Source organism: Blastocystis hominis (genome assembly GCF_000151665.1).
Source record: "Blastocystis hominis, Singapore isolate B (sub-type 7) whole genome shotgun sequence assembly, scaffold_8".
Classification (NCBI taxonomy): domain Eukaryota; class Bigyra; order Opalinata; family Blastocystidae; genus Blastocystis; species Blastocystis hominis.
This window is the reverse complement of record NW_013171867.1, coordinates 269,842-281,493: the sequence shown is the minus strand read 5'-3', so window position 1 is coordinate 281,493 and position 11,652 is coordinate 269,842. Positions and strand designations below refer to the sequence as shown.

Here is an 11,652-nt window from a genome sequence, read left to right as displayed (position 1 = left end):
GGCTATGCGTGCTCTGAATGATCCCTCACTTATCACTATAAAAATATTGCATTGATCTCGAAATCCTATCATTTCACATATCCTATTTCAAATAAGCATTGGTGTAACAAACAATCTATTAATGAACCGCAAAATACAGATTCGTGACATTATTATTCACAATCCAGGAAAGTACAGTGTTCTGTCTTTCCACTGTACTACATGTCAGTATGACGGACAGAGCAGATGCCTCCGTTTTGTTTTTAAGGAAGTAATCGTAGAACTTATCATCCATTTCAAGCGAGGTTGTGAATAATTCCATAAATTCAATTACGGCGCTATACGTCCAGGGCTGGATGGTCTTCTCTAACTCACTTACAAACGCATCCACATCAAAAGAACAGTCTTCCATTTTGTCACATGTTGTGTCTCCGATAAACTTCAAGAGAAGAGAAGCGAATGGAGTCACGGCCTGGAAGGGGAAGATCGAGGAAGGGAGCTGGGCTATGAAGCGGACCAGCAAGATATCCGAGTACTCCCTGCTAGTATCGCGCAATAGTCGGAAGAAATTGACTTCGGGAACGAACGTGGGAGGCACGACCCGATTCAATCGATCTTTGGTCGGCGTTGTTAACTTTGCCGTTAAGGAACTGTGATAGGCAAGGAAGAGATCATTAGCAGTTTGCGGCTGGATGGTGAATAGATAGATCACGATGTTAACAGCATACTCAAAGTCAATCTCTTCCTTAAACAGCTCTTGGCACTTCGCGATAAAGGCATCCGACTTCAATGACGAATGAATCTCGAGAAGATGAATACACTGGTTGGAGATGTCGCTGGCCTGCTTATAATCGAAAGACAGAATCATCTCTTCCAAGACACCCAAGACCGCCACTCTTCTGGACGGATCCTCGCACTCCACAATCTTTGAAATACAGTCTCTCAATTTTTCGAAAAGGGTTATAGCATCTTTTCTGTACAGATTCCTTGCTATGTCGCAAACAATATTGAACACAACAGATGTAGTCGAGCTCTTTGTATCCAGAGACGAGAGCATCTTTAACATTGATAGGAAGGAATCAATTTCCTCCGTCTTACAAGCGACCACCTGATTAAGGATCCACTCGATCACCATGATATACACACTTTCCGAATCGAACTTTCTCGTCAAGACAGTCGAAATCGTCCCAGAAACAATTCTAAAGACCTTATTATTCTGTCTGACAAGCGGGTGCTTCGCCAGACGCAACAAGAAGAGAATAGTTCCCACCGTCATCGATTTACTCGCGTTTTGCACCACATGAAGCATCTCTCTGAAGAACGGACTGGCGGGCGATGTGCTCATAAGGCACTTGTTGACGATGGCCTCTGCGAGAGGAATGAACGTCGTGGTGAGCAAGAGACGACGAATGATTTGAACGATCGTGGAATAATCCAGCATCAGCGCGAATGGAACGATTCCGCTCAAGGACTTTCCAAAGTAGTCCTTGGTTTTCCGACTGTACACCAGAATCTCAACAAAGCGGCCAATCACTGTGTTATCATACAAATTGAGAGCCACGGTCAGAATGGTAGGCTCTGCACCCGCAGGTGTGATATCCTGCATCTCCTTAATCGTCTGCGTGGTCTTTTCCCGGATCGACGTAAGGAAGGCGTGCAGGAAGGGAACGGTGGTCTTGATCGTGAATTCAGTTATATTTGGAGTCAGTTCTCTGTACTGAATCTCATTGTTGACCAGAACTTGCGCCGTCAGAGCCGAGAGAAGTTCCTGATGGAGTTGCTTCGCCATCTCCACAAGTTGATTCTGGAAAAGCGGATTCGGAGACTGGTTAATCGAAATGACCATAACGGCTCCTTGGAATACGATTTGAAGACGCAGAGCCGTGAGAGAGGCAAGCAACAGAAGATCCGAGTCGTTCAGACCGCTTAAATTCTGTATTACCTTTTGATGATCCGTAGTATTCAAAATCGTAAACAAATTATACTGCTGCATGGCAGAGAAAATCCATGTTAACGAAGCCTCGCTTAACTCCACACTGTTAACGAAATTCGTTGACTGAGTAAATGATTTGGCCGCCTCTTCGATGACAGGACTATAGATATTCGTAATCTCAGGGGTCTCAGGAATGAGCCCTTTACTAACAACTTTTTGCAGCTGTTGGAGTGCAGACATCTCCTTGGAGAGAACTTTCGCGATTTTGTCCTTATGCATATATTCATGTCTTGTTTTCTCATTTGTTCTGTTCAAATAATCCTTCAGAGACATTGCTGACGGCTCGAGAGTCATCAACATCTGCAACGCACTGTATCCAGAATAACAGGGCTGATAGGGAATCGTCATGTCCCAAAAAAGATTATCCAGCACCATATAGTCTTTAGTATATAGCAGGTGCGTAATCGTGGTTACGAAGATCATATCTGTATTGGGGACCTCCTGCTTTGTCGTCTGGCTAGTTTCCGCATTTCTTGCGATGAGTGAAGAACTAATCACCCTCTTGAATAACTTGGCTACGTACGATCTCTTTGAATTCTCGTCATTCATGAAGCTCAAAATCATAGAAAGAGGCTTCGACACCATTGGCTTAAATAAATCCATACCACTTTCCATAGATAAGTTGAGTACAATAAAGCCATGAGCACCGAATGAGGCTTTTTTGGGCAAATAGCTTGCCTCTCCTCGCATAAAGCTTTCTACAATCAAGTGTCTCTTTCGTTCTGGGAGCTCCAGATGGCTGAAGCGAGCCGATAAGCAGAAGGAACGACTCAGATTGGCCCAACGTTGAGAATCAACACTGAAGAGATTAGGGAGACCCATATCGTCCCATTGAAGCTTTTTGTTAACTAGATAGCCGACAATGGGCTTCATCATTTCGCAGTACTCATCTTCATATTCAGGATACTCGGATGCATAGAAGTACATATACAAAATGAAGTAGAGCAAGGGATTCACCATAAGTGTGCCCTTTTTCTGCTGTGCCCAATCCAGCAGTAAATCCACGATCTTTTGGCGGCAAGTCTTCGTTACTTCTGCAGAACCACTCTGCTGGACAGAGAGTGGAGACAAACCCAACGAATCAGGACTGAACAGTTCTCTATGATTTCCCCAAATGATCGAGAGATCAGTGAACTTCGCTTCCATGCTTGCTATCATGTTCAGGCAACGCAGCACACATCGAACATCGCGCGAATAAACCGCCATTTCCACGACCGAGTTCAGAATGTTGTTGCGCTGATATTGATCGTCCTTGTTCAGCAACGACGAACCCTTTAAACAAACTAACGACTCGAACTTTCGGACCGTGGTGAACATTTCCTTCATATCCTTTGGCAGCATGTTATAATCAAAATCAAAGGGAACGTCCTGCTGGAGAAACTTCAAAAATTCATTTCTGAATTGAACAATATCCTTCTCGGACTGCGTGAGAGCATCCATCAATGCGGCAAGTTTAGGATTGGTATAGGGAACATATCTCCAAAGATAGACCAGAGCAAAGCTCAGCTCAGTAGAGGAAGCAAACTTTTCATTTGACTCTATTAGAGTCAATGCATCCATTACTTGATCAAGGAATAGAGAAAACTCCTCGTCCGAAAGCACGTTTTGGATATTATTCCAATAATTCACATTCATGTTTCGGAGAGCGCATTCAACCAAAATAGGAACTCGTTTACTATCCAGTTCCTCATCCTTAAAGCCATGGCACGCCTGGAAAATGATCAGCGCGAAACGTAAAGTCCAATAGTTGGAGTACTTCAGAAGATTCAACCTTTTCACCATGAAATAAGGGGAATTGAGTGTGTAGTACTTCAGAAAACCCCTCACTCCACTTCCAGAGAATTTGGCTGGCTTAAAACTCAAGCTTTTGCCAGGGTATGTACAATACTCTTTGTATTCATCAAGACTACCAATAAAACGGCGAATTTGATCCTCACTAGCCACACAGTTCCAAATATCAATCAAAACATTCCACAGATACACAGGTTGGCCATCAATCTCCGTCTTCAAATAAGGTCTCTTGATAAGTTGCAACAGAGGGTCGCTCTTTTCAAGCGCTTCCTCAGGGTCATCCTTATATCCACCATTCTTAAGGTCTGTGTAGATCTTGTACAACTTCTTCAAGGCAAGAACCTCCAACTCTTTATGATGTCTCTTACAGTATCTCGTATTAGAAATACGCTCTTCCAGACACAGCTCTAGACTCAATGCCTGGCGCAACATCAATCTCAGGGCTGGAGTCAACTGTAAAGAAGGGTTCTTGTATAAACGGTCTGCTAGACAATTTGCTGGGTGTTCCTTTTTCCACACTAGTAGTTCAATCAAAGTTTGTTTCACCAATTCGCACGAATTGTTGAAAGTGGACAAAAACCTCTCTTCAGTACTCAATTGTCTCAGAAGATCCTTGCGTACACTGCCTATTTTCAGGAAACGGCAGCACGCTTCACAAACCATAACGCTCTGATTGCAAATAAAGTTCAATAAACGCAGAGAATCCCTTCTATACACCAGAAGGTGAGTATAGTGGACAGCCGTATTGGGATCCTTTGTCTTTATGAATTCTTCAATTGCATCCATATCTTTCTCGCTGTATTTCTTGATACGGACACTGGCGTCCTTTAGGTTACAGTGGAGTAAGTCAGAATAATCTATGGACATTCTGCGAAATTAATAAAAAATAAACTATTAAATGAAGACAGAATTCTCAAGAAGATGGATATGAAACGCCCTTAACTTGTGACTATAAAAAACAAGGTCCTTAACCCAACAAAAATGAATCAGATTTGAACGAGGAATACTCCTGATCATCTAAAAGCTTGTCTGCGATACCACAGTCTTCATGGATAGCAGTCTTCAATTCGTCCAGAGAAGAAAACTTGCTCTCTGTTCGTATGCTACCCAAAATAACGACCTTAAGGTTTTCATCGTAAAAGTCCTGAGAAAACTCATGAAGAAGGTGGACTTCTACGGAAACATGTTCGTTTCCAAAACTTGGATTCTTACCGATGTTGGCCACCATCTTGTAAACAGTTCCATGCAAACTCGCCCAGCCGTAGTATACGCCCTTCTTAAAGTCCTTAATGGCGTCTTGGATATGGTCTGTGCAAATATTGGCAGTCGGGCAATCGAGCAAAGTACTTCCTCTTTTAAAGCCATGAACGACCGTTCCTTCAATTCGGCAAACTGGAAGCTTTGTGATACAACGAACCACACTCATAAAGAAAATAAAATTATGATGCCTTACAGTCTCTGTGTTTTGAATGTCTATCGTAAACTAGAGACAAAAAGAATCACCAAACATGATTAGAATGTGTTGTTTTTTTCTAAAACCCATGAGTGGTCTCAAGTCTGCTTTTCTATTTGAGCGAGAAGCAGTAACTCCAAAGATAAAAACAATAGCAATAACGCCACTATTCGTGATGTCATACTTGTTCCAAATCTCTTCCTATGGAATATAAGCAATCCACAAAACCGCTTTCAAAACATTGGAAGATTGATAAAAAGCAGGAGTCTTGCTATTCTGGTGGACGAGTGGAATACATTCCAGAATTGAACTCGCTGGCCTGTCTATATAATGGAAATGTTTACTTTCTCTCTTTGGAATCAAGAGAAGTCACTCAGGTCCTCGTTGAGGAGAATATGGTAAGGGAGTCTAGTTTGAAATCATGATTAGCCTGAAAGTGCGGAGGAGATAATGTGCTTTGTGACCATGCCCGGAGGAAAAGAAATGATAACGGCTAGTCGAAATCAACTAATCCGCGTGTGGGATATTGAAAGCCACACGATGCTGAGAGCTTGGAAGGCCCACGATGCTCCTGTTGCTGCTATGGCGATTGATCCCTCTGGAAAGTTGCTGGTAACAGGTAGCGGCGATCACACAGCGAAGGTATGGGACATCGAGAAAGGGTACTGCACACACAACTTCCGACACCCATTTGGTGTGGTTCACTTGGTGGCATTCACGAAAACGAGCCATCCTCTCTATGTTGTGACTTGCTGCGATGACCAGCTCATTCGGATCTGGGATTTATATGAAGAAAAGGAGAAGCAGCTTCTGAAAGAGCTGAAAGGTCATTTAAACAGCGTGACAAGCCTCTGTATAACTGAAAACAATTTGCTGCTCTCCACTTCGCGAGATAAGACCGTGATTTTGTGGAGCTTGCTCACCGGAGAGGAAATAAAAACCATCGTTGTGTACGAGGCGATCGAATCGATCCTCCAGCTTCCTCCCTCGTTCTATCCCTCCCTGGGAATCACGCTCGAAAAGAGCAAAAAGGTCACTCTGCAGAGCTACTTCGTGCTCGCAGGAGACCAGGGAGTTCTCCATCTCTACCGCTGTCTGGCTTCTCTAAACAAGGGCACGCTAAGTTACTCCTTCGAGGAAGTGCAGTCCTCCTTCGGAGACAACGAAATCACCTTCTATAAGCGCGAAATGGAGCCTTCCACCGAGCGAAACAAGGAATACTATGCGTCCTTGTTTGTGCTGAAAGACCTCATCATTGCCGAGGCTGCGAACTGCATCTTGGGCGTTACAAACAGCAATAATTTCAAAGTGTTTGTCCCTGATCAGAAGCGTTTGCGTTACGATCACACCATCATCGGCAACAACGACGAAGTCGTCGATCTCTGCTACGTAGGCGACTCGAATCACCTCGCCGTGGCCACCAACAGCTACGAGTTGCGACTTTTCTTCATCCCCACATTCGCTTCGAACCTCCTCTACGGTCATCGCGACACCATTCTCTCCGTGAAGGCCACTGCCAACGGAGCGTTCCTTCTCACCACCTCCAAAGACAAAACCGTGCGGTTGTGGCACCGAGATTCGCACATGTGCATCGCCGTCTGCGAGGGACACTTCCAGGAAGTCTCGTGCGGAGCGCTCTCGCAGCGTCCCCGAGCGCTGGCGCGCTCGTTGCTGTCGCTCATCTACGGCAGCGCTCTGAAGAAGGACTGCAACCACACGTTCCCCGCGGGGGAGACAGAGAAAACGCTCAAACTGCTGCTGGAGCGGGAGGAGAATTGCGAGATTCCGTCGTTTTGGGTGAGTGGAAGCGAGGACAAAACGCTGAAGCTGTGGGATCTGGAGAGCATCACGGACGGCGTTCTGCACGGCGCCAAGGTCACCGTGAAAGCGCACGATAAGAGCATCAACGCGGTGTGCGTGGCGCCGAACGACAAGCTGGTGGCGAGCTGCTCGATGGACAAAACCATCAAACTGTGGAGCTTGCCGCAGTTGTCGCTGGTGCACACGCTCAAGGGACACCGCAAGGGAGTGTGGGACATCTCCTTCTCGACGATCAACAGCGTCCTGCTGAGCAGTAGCGGGGATCAGACGATCCGCGTGTGGAACGTTCGCGACGGCTCCACGCTCTACACGATCGAAGGCTTTGATCACAGCGTCGGTTTCGGGAGTGGATGTGACGTCTAGTTGCTTCGAGCTTCGTTCATCAGCGCGAATCTGCAAGTGGTCAGCTGCGACAACGCCGGAATCATCAAAGTGAACACGATCTCGAGCAAGGAATGCGTCTGCACGATCGACGCGCACGAGGACAAGATCTGGGCTCTCGCCGTTCCGCAGGAAAAGTCCAACGAAATCGATTGCTTCGCGACGGGATCGGCAGACGGGCAGATCAAGATTTGGCGCGACTGCACGAAGGAGACCGAGGAGTTGGAGCTGCAGCAGAAAGAGGAGCTGTTCTTGCGAGAGCAGGAGTTCCAGCAGTGTTTGCAGCGAGGCGACTATGCGAAGGCGCTGATGATCGCGTTGGAGCTGGACAAGCCGTACAATTTCCGCGTTCTGGTGGAGAAGATTATGAAGACGGATCCTGCGTTTGAGAAAACGCTGCTGGAGTTGCTGAAAGGACTGGACACGGAGAAGATTTGGAAGCTTTTGTCGTATACGCGCGAGTGGAATTTGATCGGTCGGACGTTCATTCCTGCGCAGATCGTGCTGCGAGTGCTGTTCCATGCGTATGACTTCGATACGCTGATGCAGGTGAAGAATATTGAGGAGTTCGTCGAGACGTTCTTGGCGTATAATAAGCGTCATTTGGATGTGGGGAAGGGAAAAAGGGGTGAGGCGTAGAGAACGGACCGATTGATCCAGAACTCGTATTTGGTTGATTATATTCTGCATAATATGAGTATTCTGCAGGCAGAGTAGAGAGATGTGGGTGTGGGGTGAGGAATAGTGAGAGTGTGAATAAGCGAGAGAGCAGTCTAGCAACGGATGGAGAGACGGAGTTGGGTTCCGAGGCCAAGCGCGTGAACGTGGCTACTAAGTCGTTTTAATGAATCATGGATTGTTTGTGGTGAAACTTGTGCGAGTTGGAAGGGAGTGGAAGTGGAAGTGGAAGTAGATGCAATGCAATGCAATGCAATACACTACAATACAATGCAATACACTACAATACAATGCAATACACTACAATACAATCTACACCAAGGAATCACAATGATATCTCGAAAAATCGATGAATCAACCATTCCATCACTCACACACACACTCTCTTCAAACAAACACCCTCGTTAAAGCATAATCATAGTCATTACAACATTAATTCTCCTTAAACGCCTCCACCGCTTCCTTGCTCCACGGCTCGAACGCGGTCTTGTACTGCTGCGGGTCCTTCTCGTTACCCTCTCCGCAGTCCACCAGACGCTCCGCACCCAGCTCCTCCATTCGCTCATCCAGCTGGTGCGCGCACTCGCAGAACATCTTGAACGCCTTGGAGCCCAGACCGAACACTCCGAACTTCACGTCCTCCAGGAAGTCGTCGTCCAGATCCTCGCTCGACAGCGCCTCCCAGAAGTCCGTCGCCATATCGGGGAACTCTCCAGAGCCGTACGTGCAGGTCATCAGCACCACCTTCTTCTTCTCGGGCAGCTGCTCCACGTCGAACTTGTTCATGGGAATCACCGCCGACGCGATGCCCGCCTCCTTGAACTTCGCCTGCAGCTGCTTCGCCGCCTTCGCCGTGGTTCCCGTCTGGCTTCCGTAGATGATCGTCACGCCGTCCTCGCCCACGTCCGCGTCGCCCGCGCCGCCCTCCGCCGCGGCGGGCTCCTCCACCTTCTCGTCGCGCGCGCGCACCGACTGCGCCGCGTAGGTCGTGTGCAGCAGCTCGTGGGCCACGTGGCTGCCCGGCTTCTCGAAGAACTCCTTGTAGATCGTCTGGATGTCCGGGTTCTCGTGCGACTTGCGCAGCTTCTTGCCCGCGTCGATCGAGTAGATCGCGTTCATGCGCTTGTCCATCGTGTCCGCGCGGTTGCTGTGCGGCTGGCCGCCGCCGCTGATGCAGCCGCCGGGGCAGGCCATCACCTCCACGAACTGGAGGTCCTCCTTGCCCGCCTTGATGTTCTCCATGAGCTCGCGCGCGTACTTGCTGTGCACCACCGCGCAGTTCACCTTCGTGCCGTTCATGTCCACCGAGAAGCGCTTCGTGCCGTCCAGGCCGCGCGCCTCGTCCACCGTGATCTTCTCCAGCGGCTTGCCGGTCTGCAGCTCGTAGGCTGTGCGCAGCGCGGCCTCCATCACGCCGCCCGACACGCCGAAGATGTCACCCGCGCCCGTGCAGATGCCCATCGGGGAGTCGAAGTCCATCTCCGCGAAGGAGTCCCAGTCGGTGAGGTTCTCCTGCTTGCAGAAGTCGCCGAGCTCCTTGGTGGTCAGCACCGCGTCCACAGTGGGCGTGGTCTCGTTCAGCCACATCTGGCGACGCTCGATCTCGTCCTTCTTGGCCGTGCAGGGCATCAGCGACACCAGGTAGATGTCCTCGGGCTTCAGGTTCATCTTCTTGGCCCAGTAGGTCTTCACGCAGGAGCCCAGCATCATGTGCGGCGAGCGGCAGGAGGACAGGTTGGGGATCAGCTCGGGGTAGCACTTCTCCGCCATGTTCACCCAGCCGGGGCAGCACGACGTGAACATCGGGAAGGGTCCCTTGTTCTTGATTCGCTCCAGCAGCTCGGTGCCCTCCTCCATGATCGTCATATCCGCGCCGAAGTTCGTGTCGAACACGTACTGGAAGCCCAGCGCCTTCGCGCACGCCACCATCTTCCCCGTCGTCACTTCGCCCGGCTCGCGGCCGAAGTTCTCGCCGAACGCCACGCGCGTGGCCGGCGCCGTCTGCAGCACCATCACCTTCCCGGCGCGCATCGCGGCCTTCACGCGCGGAATGTGGCTCTGCTCCGTGATGGCGCCCGTGGGGCACAGCACGTTGCACTGGCCACAGCTGATGCACTCCGTGTCCTTCAGCAGGTGGTGGCCCGTCGGAACCACGGGGAAACCGCCGTCCAGCGGGTTGTTCACCAGCACGTCCATGCCCTGGAGCTCGCTGCAGGCGCGCGCGCAGCGCTTGCAGTCGATGCAGAGGGACATGTCGCGGTGCAGGGCGTAGGAATCATCACACGACTCCGTCAGCACCTCCTTCATCTCAGGGGTCTGGAACTTGGAGCTAGGGGTTAGCGCTCGAATCAAGGCGGTACGTGATCGTGGTGGTGGTCATGAGCGTCTTCAGAGCCTCGTTGGACGCAGAGCGCGCCTTGGGGCTGTTGGTCCAGATGTCCATGCCTTCCGCGACCTTGGTGGTGCAAGAGGTCTGGATTGGGAACTCGTCTCTACAAATGAACGATCTGCCTCGCAAAAATACCCTCGAATCTCCACGACGCACACTCGGCACTTTCCTAGGAGTCAAATCGGTTCGAAATCGCATACCGAGAGGCTTCAGGCGGGGATGGTGGCAAACGAACGGAATGTTAATGCCCTGAGACTGGCAAGCCTCAAGAACCGTCATTCCTTCAGGGACCTTGTACTCGTTACCGTTGATCTTCAGAGTAACAAGATTCCCCTGAGCTGCTACCAGTGACCACAAATGTTGAGTTCTTACCAGCAGCAAACGAGCGGCAGGATGCAGCAGCCAGGAACGATCGTCTAACAGCAAATGATGAAAGAGCACTTAGCATATCGTCTCAACCAGAGATTTTTGGAATGTGGAAACCAAAGATTTCCAGTTCTTGTGCGCGCATCTGACTGGACGCACCGATTCCTTCTTACACTCTTCTTACACAATGTTCTCGTCTCCGAAGAAGCAGGCACAAGCATCCAGGGGTGCAAGGGGAAAGAAAATCGAGTCCAAATTGTTCCCGCCTCTTTAGGAGTAGGTCACCCAATGTGAAGCGACGACTTAGCGACGAGCATGTTATACGGAGGTTAGAGGATTCCTGCAAAGAGATGGCGAGAAAGAGAAGAGAGGTGCCTCTGAGTTTATTCTCGTGATCAACTAGCAGAGACATGCGGAGATCAGACGCCATGGGAATTCGGTTGACTCACAAAGACGTTCCATTGCTCAGTACCGATCTCTCTCCACTTCTCTCTTTCTAGGGAAATATTATCAGACATGATACAGGATGGGTTATTTGAAACGGAAAATTGTATTGTTTTGTTAAGTCAGGGATTTCACCTAGCCTTCACCGACACGGAATACAGCGAGATCATAAATTATATCGAAGAGGAGTATGACTATCAGTATGCTAAAATGGGTATTCCTTCCTTCTTTCTTTCAATGGTCAGTAAACGACTATGAGCAACAGATGGAGGACGCCGCGAACTACTATGGAAGTCTGATGGATGATATCTGTTCTCTCCCGTGCCCTCGGTGCTACTCCGGATCTCTCATCGAGCA

General features: G+C 49.1%; 5 protein-coding genes; 2 read left to right on the top strand and 3 right to left on the bottom strand.

Moving 5' to 3' along the window:
- Positions 1-118: 118 nt before the first annotated feature.
- Positions 119-391, bottom strand: GSBLH_T00004764001 (uncharacterized protein; the record flags this gene model as incomplete). The annotated part of the gene is made up of 1 exon (XM_013043724.1): positions 119-391. The coding sequence occupies one exon, from the start codon at positions 389-391 to the stop codon at positions 119-121; it is 273 nt and encodes a 90-aa protein (XP_012899178.1).
- A 4,339-nt stretch (positions 392-4,730) lies between these two features.
- Positions 4,731-5,189, bottom strand: GSBLH_T00004762001 (Riboflavin kinase; the record flags this gene model as incomplete). The annotated part of the gene is made up of 1 exon (XM_013043723.1): positions 4,731-5,189. The coding sequence occupies one exon, from the start codon at positions 5,187-5,189 to the stop codon at positions 4,731-4,733; it is 459 nt and encodes a 152-aa protein (XP_012899177.1).
- Positions 5,190-5,666: 477 nt separating this feature from the next.
- On the top strand, positions 5,667-7,400 carry GSBLH_T00004761001 (uncharacterized protein; the record flags this gene model as incomplete). The annotated part of the gene is made up of 1 exon (XM_013043722.1): positions 5,667-7,400. The coding sequence occupies one exon, from the start codon at positions 5,667-5,669 to the stop codon at positions 7,398-7,400; it is 1,734 nt and encodes a 577-aa protein (XP_012899176.1).
- Positions 7,401-7,950: 550 nt separating this feature from the next.
- On the top strand, positions 7,951-8,271 carry GSBLH_T00004760001 (uncharacterized protein). XM_013043721.1 has 2 exons: positions 7,951-8,131; positions 8,164-8,271. Exons 1-2 carry the CDS (start codon positions 8,112-8,114, stop codon positions 8,261-8,263), a joined length of 120 nt encoding a protein of 39 aa, XP_012899175.1. The 5' UTR covers positions 7,951-8,111; the 3' UTR covers positions 8,264-8,271.
- Positions 8,272-8,497: 226 nt separating this feature from the next.
- GSBLH_T00004759001 (Iron-hydrogenase) lies at positions 8,498-10,933 on the bottom strand (the record flags this gene model as incomplete). XM_013043720.1 has 5 exons in its annotated part: positions 8,498-10,425; positions 10,457-10,588; positions 10,621-10,654; positions 10,686-10,826; positions 10,858-10,933. 5 exons carry the CDS (start codon positions 10,931-10,933, stop codon positions 8,529-8,531), a joined length of 2,280 nt encoding a protein of 759 aa, XP_012899174.1. The 3' UTR covers positions 8,498-8,528.
- Positions 10,934-11,652: the final 719 nt, after the last annotated feature.

What these genes read in the sequence shown, in the direction of transcription:
- GSBLH_T00004760001 (XM_013043721.1), top strand. Translation starts at nt 8,112, where the DNA reads ATGAGTATTCTGCAGGCAGA. An exon ending in ATGAGTATTCTGCAGGCAGA is followed by an intron (nt 8,132 to 8,163) that starts GTAGAGAGATGT and finishes GGTGAGGAATAG; the next exon opens with TGAGAGTGTGAATAAGCGAG.